The sequence below is a fragment of the Musca autumnalis genome, unplaced genomic scaffold (genome assembly GCF_047663935.1).
Source record: "Musca autumnalis isolate F117 unplaced genomic scaffold, ASM4766393v1 scaffold_1, whole genome shotgun sequence".
Classification (NCBI taxonomy): Eukaryota; Metazoa; Arthropoda; class Insecta; order Diptera; family Muscidae; genus Musca; species Musca autumnalis.
This window is the reverse complement of record NW_027411644.1, coordinates 1529885-1548325: the sequence shown is the minus strand read 5'-3', so window position 1 is coordinate 1548325 and position 18441 is coordinate 1529885. Positions and strand designations below refer to the sequence as shown.

The window sequence follows — 18441 nt, the reverse complement described above, 5'->3', positions numbered from 1 at the left end:
ATATAGGTATCTACCCACGTCTTGTCCCGCCGAGCGCCCTTTCATAAAAGCATACTTATATTTTTTGGTATCTGATAAACAGCTTAGAGCCCGAAGTTAACCGATTTAAAAAATATGTCACTTTTTTGAAAGATAATTTTCGACTCTTCTAAAGAAAAAAATTATAGAAATCCATTGTGAAAAAAGTTGTAACCATTTAAATAATCATTTTATAAAGTGACCGAAAAACGAAAGGTATTTTCGTCTTCCATGGACTTCAACAAAACCAAATTGGTGCATCAGAATCCCTGAATAAGGCTTTTGTTTTATATGATAGTGAAATTTAATTCTTAAGTGCCATTTTGTGTATTTTATTCGGATCCTACCTCCATGAAAGTAATGTTCCCGCAAACTAATCCTTGTTTTTAATTTTATTGATACTTACCTGGGGGCAGAATACGATCCGAAAATAAAGTTACAATGTGACAATAACGTTTCTGTTAGTTTTTTCATCTAGTCTTTTTTATTATATTTTTTTTCTTTCACTGCTATACAAACACTGATTGTATTGTACAAAGAGTTCTTTTGTTTTTTTAAAAATCAAATATAATAACAACAACAAAATAACCAAAAGAAGAAGAATAGTCATATACCTAAATACAATAACATTCATATGTAAATACACATTTTTCTGTTTTATAATCAAAGTCCTTTAATAAAAAAAATTCTAATAGAAATATACAAAGGAAAACAAAACCAGACAACGAACAGGAAAAAATAATGCAAAATGTGTATTTATGTATGTATATATTCCGACATGGTGAATGATGGCGTGTAGCGAATGGTATAACGCTAGGAACTACGGACAGATATGTTTGTTGTAGGTAGCTGGTAGCTATGTATGCCTGGCATCTACTGAAACTTAAGGTACAAAAACGATATGGATTTTCAATTCCTCCTCCTATTGAGGCTATTTCTAGATTTATTCTCTGGTGAAATCAAAAACTTGTTCTGTTTCATGAAATTCTTGATTACATTCGAGCAACTACCACATATCAAATCATATTGATGTTCAGTGAAAACGATTGTGCTGAATTCCTAGGCACATCAAAATAATTTCATGACTTCCCATCCAATATATTTGTACTACGAGTATGTATGATGTGTGTAAGTAAGTCTGTGTGAATTGAGCTTATCATATTGTTGTCAATTTACTTAGAAACTAGTCCAAAGAAAATTCCCATATTTTATGAATTGCACACTCCTTGAATTCTTCCAGTAAGGGACAAAGAAGGACCAAGAAGTGTTGATTGTATAGTTTCAACTATTTGCTATGTCGTTTTGTTTCTCACTTTGATGGGTTATTTTGCAAAATATTTGTTCTACTATATTTCTTCTTCTTCTAGTTTTTTTTTCCTATGGTCTAGCGTTCATAAGTCATAGGAAGTATAAAATTACTTAACAACTATAAAATCGTACATTTAGTATATATACACAAAAGTTGGTTTTGCTATATAAGTATGTATATATGTATTCTAAAAATTTCACTTGTATAAGTAGATATTTACAAGGATTCCGAAGAGTCCTTAGTGTTGTCATTGTCTAACGCTCATTCAGCTCCCCTTTTTAAAGGTTACTTAAGACGCAGGCACAAACCATGTTACTCGGCGGACACAGGTTTACTGAAATTAGAAAAAAGACAAAAAAAAAAAAACAGAAATAATATATAAGAGCATATACATATGTATGTGGGTGAATATTGCGAAAAACTTGTTTTTGATGTCGAACACGGCAAAGTGCGAAAATGGGTTTAAATAAATATTTTTCGGCTTATACTGTTTTATAAGACAATTGTGTGCATTAATTAGCGATGGGCCATTTTTTTGTTATTGAGTAATGAGTGTCACGGTAATGATGGAAACGTGATTATTCTTGGATTTAAATGTGGAAATCTTAAAAATGTGTTACAAAATATAATATAATTCAATGAAGGCTTAAGAAATGAATACACCATTATCATAAATTTGGAAATTATAATATAAAGGGTTATCCATTTCGTGGTTTCAAAAGTATGGGGCTGGAATTGGACATTTGTCAAACAAAGTTGTTAAACCAATTTTTTATTTTCCGTTGAAAGTCTGACATTTTCGAAAATGGATCGCTTAACTATCACAAAACGCATAAAAATTATCAAATCCTGCTACAAAAATGGTTATTTTTTGTTTGACTGATTTTTCGTGATTTTTGAATAATAATAAAAAATGTACGTTAATAAACAAAAGTGTCGTATTTTGGTTTCTGAGAATCCTCAGGTAATTGAAGAGAGGCCATTACTACCAGAAAAAGTCACTGTTTGGTCGGTCTTTGGTCCGAAAGTGTGATTGGACCTTCCTTCTTCGAAAACAACTGTCACGGTCAATTCGGAGCGGAATGGCCATACGATAACCGACTTTTTTTTGCCTGCTATTGAATAATACGACTTGGAGAATATGTGGTTTCAACAAGACAGTGCCACATGCCACACAACTCGAGCGTATATGGCTTTATCGCAGGAGACATTTTTTATTTCTCGTCGTTGCGATATCAACTGGCCACCAAGATCATGTGATTTGACACCATTAGACTTTTTTAGGGGGGGCTACGCGAAAGACCGTGTTTATGCAGACAAACTTTCAACTCTTGAGCACTTAAAAACCAACATTCGTCAAGTTATGGCTGAGATACCGCCCAATATTTGTAAAAAAAGTGGTCGAAAACGACCTCAAAAATTCCATGCTTGCAACAGTTCGCGTAAAGGTCATTTAAATGATGTAGTGTTTCACATAAAAAATATCAACGTTAAAACTTTATAATTTAAAAGAAATATCATGAAAAAACATATTTTATATGTGTTTTATTTACGTTTACTTTTGAAACCACAAAATGGATAACCCTTTAAATAAGGGAAAAAATACTCAGCACGGGAATGACAAATTTTCGGGAACATGCACAAAAAAACACTTCAACAGTTCTCAAACAATTGACTATATTTTTAACTTCTGTCGATTATCTTTAAAACTAACGGGAATTGTCGTTACATTGACAGATTACAAATAAACAAAAACCGGTTTAAAGTAATTTTTCTTGATAAACACATTGGCGCACGGGAATGACAAAAAATAGGGACACGACTACAATGTCTCAAAATCATAATTAAAAAAAATAAAATTATATTTATGAAATTAAAATGGACATTGTTCATTCTTCTAGAATAACTCGGCGTACGACATTTATATAATATATTTTGAAATACGACAACACGACTGGGGACACGCCACGGTAATAAGTACTCGCACCTTGCGACCAATTTTTTCATATAAATATGTAGAATAGTTTATTTTGATTTTTGAGCCTCGCTTAAGGACATTTTGTTTTTCTTATTCCGTTTCTAAGAATTAAAGTCTTTTCGGAATATTCACCCATGTATAATAAGAGGTAGTAGTTCCGTTACCTAACCGCGGCATTATTGAAAAGTAGTGAATTTATTTAATTCGTTCCAAAATCATTTTCTACACTTTAGGTCCAAATCAACTGAAAATCGGTATACACAGCATTAACATGTCTCTTTCCTTAATTTTGAAAATAGAAGCATATAAAAATTTATTAAAAACACCGTAATTTTCAGAATAAGTACAAAATATGAATGAAAAGAGTGTAATTAAATGTAAAACATGCATTTGAATAAAAGATTGTCTGTTCTGCATATTACGCATTCCACTTTAGCAAATTTTTTTTTGAACTTTGGTATCGGTAGCGGAAGGAGTGACCGATAAGAACCATCTTTGAACTTTAGTTATTTATTAATTTATCAACCGACCATTAATTCAAAGCCATCGGGCCAAAACAGATAAATTAAATTATAACAATTAATTGTATGTTATCACTACTCAAAATAATAATTTGACAATTGTATGATTAACATTGAGAATAATAATAGATATAAGGAATATAACAAATTTATCTATGTTATAGAATGTGAGATCTGGGGTAAAAATGACAAAACCTTTTAACGCTCACTAAAAAACTTATTAAATGAGCAGAAAACTTAAGTTAAGTGGCATATAAGACGTTTTGCAAAAGTTGTCGGGAAAACAGTGAAAACTTTCATATCATTGGGCAAGATATTAAAAATTAGAGCTACTCTTACTTCAAATGACCTATCCACAAGATGAACAGCATTCAAAATATTTAATTGATTACGCCTTGTAGAATTAGAAAAATTAAAAGAACACCTAGAATCGAGGACATTGGTTCCTAACCAACTTGTAAAAATAATAAAAGTAGACGTACTTTTATACAATTTGGAAATGTTGAACCTAAAAACCTTACCACATATGATGAAATATGAACACGCCGATTTACTCCATATACGTAACGAACTATTCTGTTTACAGCAAGCCTCAGTACATCTACATTACCTTGAGTTGTACCAGAATATAACTCCAAACTATAGGTAATTATAGGTAACACAAGACTTTGGGCAACCGCTGCCTTACATGTCAATCTTAGATTGCAGAACAGAAGTATAACTAACGTCACCAACGAAAAGCAAGTGTATGTCGTCCGCAAAAGCAAATGACATACACCAACTTTGCAGCTTTGGAAACAGGTCATTAACGAATAATATAAACAAAAGAGGCCCAAGCACCGAACCTTGGGGAACACCACTCACAATAGGAAGAATATCACACCTTGAACCAACACAAACCATTTGCTCTCTACCGGAAAGATACGACATAAGAAGCCTGCAAGCACTACTTGAACTAAGCACTAAGATTCACAGAATACAAACTTTGTATCAACGCTGTATCCGTTTCGGAAGTTGTCGTGCACAACAACCACACTTTCGGGTCATTTTCTCAGGATGCATAGACTTGCCCCTGAAATACTTGTACAGGCAGAAAGCAACCTTTAGCCAAAAAATCAAAACGATTCTAGAGCATGTCCTAAACTGCACTTTTTCCCAAATTTTGTGTGGGATGTACTCATAGGAGAGGACTATAGTCTATAGTCGAACCTGATTTATGCCTGGTAGAAATATTATAATAATTGTTCCACAAATATCCTAGATGGGACAAGGGAGACTTCTCTCATATCAATTAGTGCACCCCGATTCATATTAGCTCAATGATATGTTTATTGTCGAGTCCGAACGGCGTGTCCTAAAGCACCACTTGTAGAGAAGTTTTACAAGGCTGAAATACTCAGGAAATGTCGCCAACATCACTGAGGGGTATTTTGCCACCCTTGAAAATTTGATGTTGCCTGGCCTGGGAATCGAACCCACGACCTTTAACGTGCAAGGCGGGTCTGCATACTATTGCACCACGGTGGCACCTACTGGCAGAAATATTAAGATGTTCAAAGTAACAATATCAAATGGTTTTCGACAGGGGTGTATACTTTCACCATTATTGTTTAATGTATATGGTAATATTCAAAAAAGTTTTACAATCGTTGAAGTTGAGGTTCACCATTTAATAAGTCGCGAATTGTTAATATATTTTATAAAATATGAATACATTTATATATATTGAAGTGTTTTAGCTACGATCTCATAATATGGACCATAACAAATAATTTTCGGGGAAGCTGCGCTGGTGGTAATAAAAAAAAATCGGAAAAATGTGTTGAAGTTTACAATTTTTTTTGTGTTCTTTCTTGATTTCTGGCCAAACCACGGAAAATTCAAACCTATGCTCAAAGAAAGAACTAAATAATACCCCTTAGGCAATATGGTTCTAGTGTATGACTTTTCGATATATACACTGTATCCCCCTAAAATCGATGCTGACATTTTGAAGTTTTGATTTCAGTGTTTTTCGAATTTTTCTTATAATTAGATGGTGCAACTAGATAATAATCGAAACTAGTTTATAGGATTGTAGAACTCGCGATTCCACGTCGTTCGATGTATATCTCATGAGTGTGCTCAGTACAGCTTCCTAGTAATAAAAGTCCAAAGGCGAAAATTTGGTCCGTAAATTTTCTGAAAAAACCTATTTTTTGGCTTTAAAATTTACAACAGTCGTACAGGTACCCCTGAACCCCGCGTGATTTTAGTTTTTTTACGTGCCGGATCTAATGAGCTCTTCCGCGGTCAAATCCATCCACTAAAACGCCGGATATAGATACCTGGAAAGTAGGAAAATCTGCAAAAATATATTTTGACAATTCCGCGAATTGAACCGCGATTTTCTTTGATTATTTTTACATAAATGTAATCCTTTATACGCAATTATTATATTTGCCTAAAAGGTGTGTCACAAATTACAAAGATTCGGGAGTAATATCCCTATTTATCCCAAAATAGAATGTGGTGGCACATCCGCAGTTCTTGACGAATCTGTCTAAAATAATTTATATTGACGTATTTTTAATAGGGGGCCATTGAAATCGGATGCACCTTATAATCATATGCACATCGCGTAATTTTTGCCCACTTGAAGGTTTTTTGAATAGTAAGATGCAACTGATGGCACACTTTGGCCGCTGAATGAAACATGGGAAAATCCATGCATATTGATAGACATGGACTCCCTGTATCCGAAAAGCACATGCACCCCAACTGATTTCAACGGATTCGCGAATTACACGCCTTTTAATTTTTGTGTTTTTTCTTTGGTTGTAATTTCAATATTACTCTCTACTTCTTATTTCTATAGCTTATCACAGAAAGCAAATATACTTTCACGATGACTAATTACTTTTCTCGTAGAAGTTTAAGCAAAATACTTCAGGATTTGGATCGAAATTTAGCGAAATAATAGAATAACTCTCAACATTTATTTTTCAAATTATTCGTATTTAACCAAAAATATATTTTTTAAATAATTTCCCACAATAAGTTTCCGTTCTTTGTTGTTGCTGTAATATGCAAGTTATAAACGCGATCTTTATAATTTTGGTCTCACATTTTTCTAGGCGTTGTCTAGATTCTGTGCGTATTTTTAAATTATTTTTTTAGAGATTTTTTGGACTTTGATTTAGAATAAATAAAATTTATTCCAAGGTTTCTTCAATATTTTTTGATTTACCGCGAAAATAAAAATAAATTTAGCAACTATTTTAGCATCTACGGATAGATATCACATTCTGCTAACGATTCATATATACATGTGCTTATTACAACCCAATAGGAATTTTTAAATATTTTTTCTTTACAAGAGAGTAAAACCGCATATAACTTTTGAGTGCAGCATCCAATTTTGTGAACGCGAACAGATTTGAAACCACGATTTTTTTCTTAACCCATGTACCAAAAATGGCGGATGTGCTCGCCAAAAAAGTTTTTAATTTTTTTTCTATGTAATTGTAAAGGAAATTTGAAATTTACCATATGCTGAACAAATATTTCGAGAGTGCGTAGAAGGAAAAAAAAAACTGGAATGGAAATACATGGACAATTCATTAACATTATTCGATACGCTGATGACACCATGACTCCAAAGTCTTAAGTTCTCTAAATGAAATAAGTAATACATACGGATCATACATTAATCTTAACAAGACAAAGTATATGATCGTTAGTAAAAGTAACAATTTCTACAACTCGACGCTAAAAATACGTAAATCAGAAATAGAGAGTAAAATCGTATAAACACTTGGGAGCAGGGTTTAAAATGCTAACGCCATATTAGCAAAAGCACCGAATATTTGCAGCTTTGCCTGCTAAAATTTCTTCGAAATATGTTTAGCAACAATGAACAACGGCAACATGTAGCAACAAATTTCACAAAAATATTGCTAGCGATGCTGATGCTATTCGATATTGTTGCTGTAATAAAAAGCATCGGAGACGCATACTCATATTTTGCAGCACACATGATCAACACATATCAGAAAAGAGAATAAGCAACAAAGTTTCAATGGCTTAGCCATGTTTTCAGCAAACAATTGTTTTTGAGATCAGGGTTACCAGTGTAATGCATTAAAAATCACGATATAATTAATTCCAATTTTTCGTTCAAAGGACATGTGAATTTTTGGTGAATCCGTTTAATATTTGTTTTTGTTAAAATTTAACAATTATAATTAGTGTATAATGTTCTACCATATGATGGAGGCATTTTGACATTAAATGACACCTTTTTTATTACTGCGTTGGCAACTCTAACCACAAAAACACACTCGGTGGCTAATTCTCTGCGACGAATGGTCAGCCGACTGCTAAATATGTAGCGTGGATGTCGATTATGCCTAACGAAAAAAAGATTAGGCGTAAAAAACGAAATAAGCAAAAATGTACAAAAATAAATATGCGTTCGGTTGCTTATTTAGCCGTGTGTGTCAATATTGTGTAGCAGTTGAAGTGTGCAGCTAATGCTAATGTTTTTAGATGCTGGCTTTTAAACCTTGCTTGGGAGTACAAATAAGTGAGCAATGGGAATCTTTTATGAAATACGATTTCTCAAATACAAGAAAGTACTAAGCAGCCACGACATGAACATTGAACTTAAAACCCGCTTTATCAAGTGCTATGTATGGTCTGTTTTATTGTACGGGGCTGAAACATGGACTGTAAAATCAGCAGACGAGAAGAAACTCGAAGCATTTGAAGCGTGTGCTGCCATGGGCCGATCGAGTGTCAAATACCGAAATTATGCTAAGAATGAATGTACAACGGCAGCTAATGAAATAGGGATACGTAAAATCGATTTCGGTTAATCGATTATTAACCGTAAAATTTCCAAAAGTCGTAGTCGATTATTGACTTTGCGAACACCGAATAATCGATTATTCTTAGTCGACTTTCGGAAGACGGAGTCAACTATTATTCGTAGACAACCATTAGTCGTAGTCAATTATTCGTAGTCGGCTATTAATCGTGGTCGACTATTAGTCGTAGTTGACTATTGGGTGTGCTAAAGCCGCATAATTGACGGTACTTTTTCTATACATATAACCATCACGGATCGCATCAGATTATAATCGGTTTTCGGCGGTTAACGATTAATCGAAAGTCGACTTTTAGAACACTCTCAAATAACCGACTAACCGAAAATCGAGTTTAAAATTTTTCACCAAAACCGAATAATCGAAAAACCGATTATTGCAATTCACTGCGTATCCCTATAATGAAACCCGTCAAAACCCGAAAAGTTTCCTATTTGGTTGAAGAAACACGTGGTAGTGGTCGAAGAGAATTGTCCTGGCTAAAAAATATTCATGACGGGACCGGATACCGCGATGAACTCAGTCTTCTAACAGAGGTTAAAAACAGACAATTATCGCTATCCACATAAAATTGGTATTGCCAAGAATAATGTAACTAAATGTAAAATTCTGTGATTGCTTAACATCCGGATAACGGATATGCAAATAAATGAAAAAAAATGAACTTTTGTTGGGGAGGTACCCAAGGGAGTGGACCGATATGACCATCTTCGAACTTGATTTAAGTTTGTATAAACTATTACGAAGGCCACATCTTGAATCAATTTGGCTGATCTGTTCGAGAATTGTCGTGTGCTCCAGACATACGGATTTCGTCCAAACATAAAACATACTTGAACGAAATAAAACCATTATTTCGTTGTCAAAATCTCATTGACAAATTGGTTATTTTTATGTTGACTTTATAAGACGTTTTCATCGTTAAAATTATTTGACAGTCAAAGGATATCATTCTTAAATACAATCTCAATTGTTTATCATCAAATAAATTTCCAATAATTCGACAAAGTGGTTCAATTTATTTCTGGAGTGTTAAAATATTGAAAACTTAATATCAAGTCCAAATGTGCTTTTAAATCGTTTTTCCGCTTCGTTTGCTATTGCATAAAACTATTGATTTATTTTTCATGAATTTATGAGGCAATAAATTTGCTTTAAGGTTTGTCTACTCAAGAAGACAAAATAAACTTTTCCTATTACCTACTTTTTGATGTCTTTGAGGGTGGAAAGGAGTGAGGTTGGTACAGCTGGAGGACTTTGAGGGGTGGAAAATAAAAGATGCGTGCGTTTGTAGAAATTAGGCTTTATTGGCTTACACAACCAAACGCGTGCATTCATATATACGGCTAGCAGATGCTAGTGTAGTGAATGCCCTGATTCTTTGTCCAATACCTATTGACAATTGCCTCCAAGACTTCGATTGTGTAGAACAAAAAAATGGATATTTGAGAACAACAAATATCACTCAAGATGGGTTACGATTGTTGTCTATTTTCTTGCTGTTACAAAACAACTTTGGTAGCAACCATAAAAAGTGTCAGAAGATTCTTTAAGAAGTCAATAAAACAACTCCGACTCTTGCTGTTGTTTCCATTAAAATGAATAAAAGTTTCCGAAAAGTTTAGCCATGTTAAATGTGTATGGCCTTTGTTTCTATTCTAAAAGGGAACAAAGCTGTTACAGCTGTTTACAGTTTAAAATAAAATACTCGTCAAATTGAATGACCATAGTTGTTAACGAAAAAAGAATGGATTTTACGACTTATACCTTATCTACATATGTACTGAAGATCATTACCAGTAAGTTGAAAAATAATTTTTAAATTACAGGTCCGAACTACTTACTTATCTCAAATCTACGTGGTACAGTGTGTAGTGTAGATTTTCAAATCTGACAAAGAGAAATGAGAGCTTCGGATTTTCAAATCTGACAAAGAGAAAACTAAAAATTGAAGTGTGTTGAAATTGAATTCACCTCTACTTTTCTATAAATAGTACATATCGCTCATTTACTCAAAGAGTGACACATTTCAAAAAAATCAATTTTCGAGAAAAACGCGTTTTAAGTTGCGGAATGAAATTTAACTTCCCAACTTAAAAAGGTTATTACACAAAAAATAAAACAACTATTGGGATCATCTTTTGTAAAGATCTTGCCAGATACCCTTGCTAAATTTCAGTGCAAGATCAAGCATGATTCGAAATATTTTAGTGCTTCATAATCACAAAAAACTTTTTTGTTGATTTATGTCAAACTCCTAGAAAACAAGCTGTAACTCGTTTTGTTTTACAGATATCAACATGAAAATTTGACACAAGATAAAATAGAAGTCGTAGAAAAAATTGAAATTGCTAACTCAAAAAACCCTTTTTTGAGTTATGCTACTCTTTGAGTAAATGAGCGATATGTTTTAAGCTTATTTTCCAACTCCCAGTGACCAAAGAATAACTAATAACTAATAATGGGTCAGTATGTTGATAAAACCCCAGGTTTCAATTAAACAATTATACCCAGCAAAAATCCCATTACCAAATAACGGAATTTTTCAGGTTAACACAAAATAAAATAAAAAAGTCGGTAATAATATATGTATGAGGGGTTAACTGGAGATTTGGTCTTAGGTTTCTAATTTCTTTATTCACGCAACTCAAAATACAAAAAATCAGTAAAAATATTTCAAATAGCCCTTACGAGGGCGGTTCGGAAACTTCTTAGCCTATCTATGAAAGAGAATAGTTAGTTTTTCAAAAATATTTTAATTTTTCAATATAATCTCCTGAAACTTCAATACATTTAGTCCAACGCTTTTCTAGCAATTCTATCCCTTGATTAAAATAGTTTTCCTCAAGGTCTTTAAAATAGTGGTTTACAACTGTAATTGCATCTTCATTTGAGGTAAAACGCTTGCCAGCAAGGAATTTTTTTAGATTTGGGAACAAGTAAAAGTCACTGGGAGCTAAATCAGGAGAATAAGGTGGGTGGTCACGCAACTCGTACTTTAATTCGTTGATTTTAGCCATTGTTAAAACGCTCTTGTGCGCTGGTGCGTTGTCTTGATGAAAAATTATTTTTTTGTGTTGTATGCCAGGACGTTTTTTCTCGAATTTGTACATTTAATTGATCCAAAAGGTTGCAATAGTACTCTGAATTTATTGTTTTACCCTTTTGCAGATAGTCAATCAATAAAATACCTTTGAAGTCCCAAAAAACCGTTGACATAACCTTACCAGCGGATTGAATTGTTTTTTGCCTTCTTTGGGGCACTTCCTCCAGCTTCAGTCCATTGTTTGGATTGTTCTTTTGTCTCTGGAGTATAGTGGTGGATCCATGACTCATCAACAGTTATGAAACGACGCTTAAAATCCATTTTATTTCGCTTAAAACGATCCAAACAAGCTTGAGAAATGTTCATTCTTATGCGTTTTTGATCGAGTGTTAACAAATGCGGCACCCATCTTGCAGAAAGCTTTGTCATCTGTAGTTCTTCATGCAAAATTAAATGGACTCGATCATTTGAGATGCCCATGATATTAGCAATTTCACGCACTTTTATTCGTCGATCATTTAATACCATATCATGCACTTTGGCTACAATTTCTGTTGTTGTTGCTGTTTTTGGACGTCCACTACGTGGTTCATCTTCAATGCTTGTACGACCACGTTTAAATTCAGCAACCCAATTTTTTACTGTTGCATATGAAGGAGCACTTTCACCTAACACATTCACCATATCATTATGAATTTCTTGTCCCGATAAACCTTTTTTATGTAAATATTTAATGACAGCACGCATTTCTAATTTTTCCATTGTAAAAAAATTGCGGATGCGTATTTTTTGAACACCTGTTTCTATATGAAGGAGTTGCCAGATCGAAACAAAATTTAACATGTGTTCATAACAGAAATGGAAGTTTCCAAAACACTTAACCCATTAATGCATAAAGTTCCCTGGCGACTTTTATTCATACTTTTTGTTTGTTTTAGAATAGTAGTAAGATAAATAAAACATTTCAAGAACAACTTTTGTCATTTATAAATTATCTTATGTTTTACAGACCGTCCGTTAAATCGGACGCTATGTAATTAGAACACTTTGTGTGTGATATATTTTGTTACTGTTCTTGGTTTGGCGTTGCTTGTTGTATTTGAGATAAGTTCATTTACTCCTTTGACATCATATTTGGCTTTGATTGAAGTAAATCATGTCATATTTTACGTCGTAACGAAAATTATCGAGTTAACATATACTGAAAACAATGAATTTTAACATTTTTCTAATTTTTTGTAATAAACAAGCATTAAAAACTTGAAATTTGGTGGGATTCACTTCATAATTACAAATTGTGAGATGTTTTTAATCATCCCAAACAGTTTTATTCAGTGCATCAGCCTAAATAAAGAATTTGCGTAAGAAATAAAAACGTCCGTTTAAACGGACGCTATGCACTAATGGGTTAACTTTTTTCTGTTTATACCGCGCTTTTTGTGCTAGGCTAAGAAGTTTCCGAACTGCCCTCGTACGGGTGTTTTTTAACATATTGTAAGTGATGTTATTATCTATTTCATCCCAGCTTATTCTTAAAGCCGCTATAAATAAACATTAAACCAATGACAAACAAAATGCTTAAGATGGTGATATTATTATTTTCTGCAACTGTGACTAATTGTTTTAAAGAGTTGCATTTAAAAATGTACTTGTCCGATTTTTAAGGACTTGTTGTGAATCCCTGAGACAGGCATTCAAATGATTTTCTATATAGGCTAATACACATATTAGTATTAATATACATATGTATGTGTATATCGATCCATTAGTACTTACTTCTCATCTGCCGCGACTGTTGAAACTTTGGGAAAAGGCGTGCCATTTCATTGGTTTCCTCGGGCGCTTTGGTCTCTTCGATATATGGCATTTTCGTTCAATTGGATTTATTTCCATTGCCATTCCTTTCTTTCGCCTTGGCATCGTTATGGATACTGTCTGTGGCTTCTGCTACCTATGAGGTCGCCAACTGGACGAAGTGCCAGAGTACCTGCACAGGAGAACTTTCTTAAAGGCTTGCCTAAATACTTTATTGAAGATGGTGTAGAATATGGGATTGACCATGGAGCTGGCATAGCCTAACCAGGTTACAACATCGAACACCCAATGATCTATGCGATCCTCACAATCACCGCATACGGTGGGCAACAGATTGAGCACAAAGAATGGTGACCACAGTATAACAAATGTAAAGAACACAACCCCCAACACCTTCGTGGCTTTTTGTTCCAGTCTAATAATGCGTCCGTGTCGTGACGAATTTCTCGAGATCACACTTGAGTTGCGCGAATGATGGGAACGAACAGTTTGATTGCGTTGCAACAGGCACGGCGAAGAATGGGGTGATTTTGATTTAATTTTCATGCCGGTTGAGGTCGACACATCACCACTGGCATAGTTCATATTATTGTGGCTTCTTAGTGTTGCAGATCTTCTCAGGGGCGTCGCTGACGTGGACGTAGTGAGTCCACCAGTCTTTGTGGGCGTAAGCAAAAGGGAAGTGCGGGCACCACCAAAACTTGATCCTCTCCTGCGGTGTCTGCCAGAGTCCCACGTAACAATGGATGCGGTTTTGGATATGCTTAGTTTCCTCTTCGGTGTCTGTGGAGCTGCCAAATAACAACCATCACTGGAAGATTCAACTGTCAGTGTACTAGACGAGTGGTTACTGTTCAAAATGGACATTGTGTGTGGACTAAGGTTGGACGTTGCATGGGTACTGGTCGGATTTACACTATTCTCATCTGCAATAGACGGTGCACCATCACACGGCGTGCTACTTGTCAATTTAAACGTTGTTGATATGATCTTTACCTCAGCCGGTTTTATACAATTTGGAAGTGGTCGATTTCCAAAGTATGGGCACGTACATATGGGCGGAAACTGCATGTACTCGCCATCGTTCTCATTTTCACTACAATTTTTATGTCCGTCTCTCGTATCCATTTCCGTGTCGGAGTGACTGGATTTAATGGGTGAGTTCGCTGTTAGCTTGTTTGCGATTTGTTCTTCAGAAGAGTTACGATGCAGAGACAATGTCGATTGTCGTCCAAAGAGGGCATTTTGAGGTAAGCTATAAAAACGATTTCTCTGCCATGGTGAAGGCGTTGTCGGTGTATTTGGTGGTTGAATACAGGCCGCCATAGAGGCCCTACGTTTCTTGGCATATATACACAATCGACTGCGGGATTCTCGGACATCGGACAAGGATCTAAAATAGTTAGAAAAAGGAAACAGTTAATACATTTTAATACAGAATTCTGACCGTCCAACAGCTGTAAAAATGTTTAAGGATGAGTAATATTTTGTATAATACTCATAACAAAGAAAAAAGCAAATCATTATATAAAAAGAAAAGAATGAATAGTAGCAATTAATACTATACATAGAAGCCTGATGATATTTTCACATAATAATGGACCAACTTTCAGTTAGCTAGATTTTAAATTAAATTGTTTCAATTGAATTTCTTCAATATTTCAACAATGCAATCTGTGACCTTACGTTCTGCCTTGGCCTCGCTTCTTTTTAGTTCTAAAAATATATCGTCGGTGTCATGCTTAAGTGTTCCATGCGCCATTTTTGAGTTTTTGAGATACAAGTGGTTTCTAGGGTTTCCGGTATGCTCTTTCAGAATTTTTGATCGGCTTGTTCCTATCTGTTCTAGTTTCCGAGATATTCTCGTTTCGACAAGGAAATTCACGTTTTCTTCAGGAATGAAATAAATATTATAATAACTTACAATATTAAAAACACATTTCAAAAATCAGACCTCTAATTTTCTATTGAGAAGTTTTGAATTTATTGACGCAAATATGGATTTTTTTGTCGTTTTGTTCCATGTAATTTACAATATTTTACATTTGTGTCATAAGTGTGGATATAGAACAAATCGACAAGAATTCTTTTTTTTGAAAATTTCTCTATAACTTTTATATTCCATTAGATATTCAGCCAATTTTTTGCAAGTACATTCTATATACTATTAACAATAATTCAAGCCAAAAATATAAATATTTTCCTTAGTCATTTCCACGCAGTTGTGACGCAAACTTTAAAATGCGATTATCTCAAAATGGGAAAATGACGTATGGAACACTTAAGCATGACACCGACGATATGTGCAAATATTTTAACAAGAAAGACAGATACAATAACAAAATTCCTTAGAATGTCTACAAACATATAAACGAATTGTTTGCTCTTTGTCTTTGCCTAAACGGATTATAATACCGGACACTAAGACCTTTTCAAATGCGAGTGCTTCTTCGTGGCATGTAACTACCTACTGCTCATACCCTCACGGTTTCGTGACGCATATCTAAATATGAATGAAATCTGAGTTTTACACAAACAAAATAAACTAGCATGGATTCTGTTGAAAATTATTCACATTCATGTTTTCTGTGTGGATACAACTCGGCACGGAACGCCATGTTGCATAAATAGCAAACATTTGTAAAACGTCATTATGAATTTATTCTGCTTACAGATGCAATGGAAGTTTATAAATATTGCTTCATATCTTCGGTACACCGAATTATGTACATGCGTACAAAAACAAATATACCCACATGAATAACATTGTTGCTGCAGGATATGTCAGACGAACGCCCCAAAAGCCCGCCTTGCAGTGATTCAGAATCGGATACAGATATTTTAATATCGTTGTATAATTCAATTTCCATTTAAATAGATCCAGTGGTTGCCGACCAATTAAATATTGCATTAAATATAGATTTTTTATTTCAGTATCAAAATGTTTTGTTATCTTGTAGCAGAATGACTGTCATTCGATGGTAATTAAACTATTTTTATAAAAAATCTAAATTTCACAAAAAAAAAGATTTTAAAAATTGTTTGAAAAAATATTTTTGTATAGTTTATTCATTCATATAAAAAACACAAAAACACTCATATTTTGATGCAAAATATAAAAAAAACTCAAAATGTTAACTTTGAATTCCTCTGCAACTAATAGACCGAATTTAATCTTTGTTGATACCCCACTGTGCGTTGCAGTTATGCATACATTGCTGTAACAATAGTCGGTATTGGTCCCCGTTTTCATATAGCCCCCACAGAACGGTATCGATTGTTTTTCGAATGGCTGAAATCGGTTTTAAATATACATAATTTATAGTGGAGGGTATAATAGGAGTTCAAATTCACCCCATCCCTATTAAAAACTTGTATTGAACAGTTTGTTTGGATACGATTCTCTGCATTCATATTCTTATTTCCATGGATTGACTTTTCCATGTTGTATTATGTGCTATGTCGTGACCACCACTCTAACTATGTAAATAAACCAGGGCTTCGGAGTCGGAGTTGAAGTCGGAGTCTACCAAATTTTGCTGGAGTCGGAGTCGGAGCCGGAGTCGTAAAAAAAGCTCGACTCCGACTCCGGGCAACAATCTGTTCTGCATTTATCAAAATGTGTCAAATAAATTTAAATTATTTAAATGATCATAATTTAAAACAAGTAAGAAAAGTCTATAGTCGGACGGAGCCGACCATGGGATACCCTATACCACTATCCCTGGACAATCGCTTTCCACGGAACTGCTTTTCAATGATTGTGAAAATTTAATTATCAAATATCAGAGATGTAATGTATAATACTTATGACCAAAACCAAAAAGTTATCTAGCATGACAAAGACATTTTTGTAGCAGGAAAGGAAAATTTAGTTCACACAAACTAAAATGCAATGAAACCCACTTATGTAGTACTACTACTTCCGTTGTTTAACCGCTACGTTATTGAAATTTATACCAATTTCACACAAAAGTTTCAGTCTATTTAACCCGCTAAGTATTATCTGATCTTCACGTTGGTTTGTACGCTTCCTCTTCATCATAAACTCAAACTTTGTTTAAAATTTTGCGGGTTACTATTTTTACCTACAGAGCCGCTACAAAATTGGTTAAAATTTTGTTTTTGGTCCATTTCATCCCCTGAACATTTCACGATCATCACCAAAAACTAATCATTTCTATTCTGGCCCGAACCCAACCTCCTTAAAAAATTCGTTACAATCGGACCATAATTGCGGCCTTAAGCTTGTTTACAATTTTAATGGACGGACACACATCGCTTTATCTTCTCGAGATATGAATTTTGGCATACCAACTAAGGCGTCTAGACGAATATTTCGTGGTGTTACATAAACTTTTGGAGAGACAATGGGATAAAAATGTGGTTCTCTACACGGAACCCATTATATATGAGGCAGTTGGCCCGTTATCTAGCAAACACTTTATTGCAATTTACATCAGAGGAAAGGTCAGTAGTTTTTTTTTTCGAAATATATCAGGAAAAATGTCTAAAATTGTCTTTTCCATTTCAAAAAAATCAAAAAAATTTTTTGATACTACATCAATGATTTTTGGTACATAGATTAAGAAAAAAATCAGCATTCCAAATCTGTTTTCGTTACTAACTTTGATCGTTGCGCGCAAAAGATATGACGTTTTAATTATGATAATTAGAAACAATTCTAAAAAAATCGCAGCTTAATATAGTTAGCTGTTATATCCTATTATCGCTAACTGAATTCGTAACCTTTGCGATGATGCAAAAAATAATCGCAATGTCTCAATGAATTCGCGAAAAATCAAATTTGTTAAATAATTTCACGTATTTACAAACATATTTTTGAAACAATAGCGCTCATACTTGCGAAAAATTTATAAAAAATT

General features: G+C 34.0%; 1 protein-coding gene across 2 annotated transcripts in view; it reads right to left on the bottom strand.

The window, feature by feature from the left end:
• Positions 1 to 470: 470 nt before the first annotated feature.
• 5-HT2B (5-hydroxytryptamine receptor 2B) overlaps positions 471 to 18441 on the bottom strand; it is a 166511-nt gene continuing 148540 nt past the window's right edge. Inside the window, exons 7-9 of one of the 2 annotated variants that reach the window (XM_073984450.1) lie at positions 13517 to 14948; positions 3470 to 3587; positions 471 to 1661 (exon numbers count right to left, since the gene is read on the bottom strand). In XM_073984450.1, coding sequence (XP_073840551.1) covers positions 13688 to 14948 — 1261 coding nt within the window. In that variant the 3' untranslated portion in view covers positions 471 to 1661; positions 3470 to 3587; positions 13517 to 13687. The remainder of the gene's footprint in view (positions 1662 to 3469; positions 3588 to 13516; positions 14949 to 18441) is intronic. The other variant, XM_073984359.1, reaches the window with a different exon arrangement.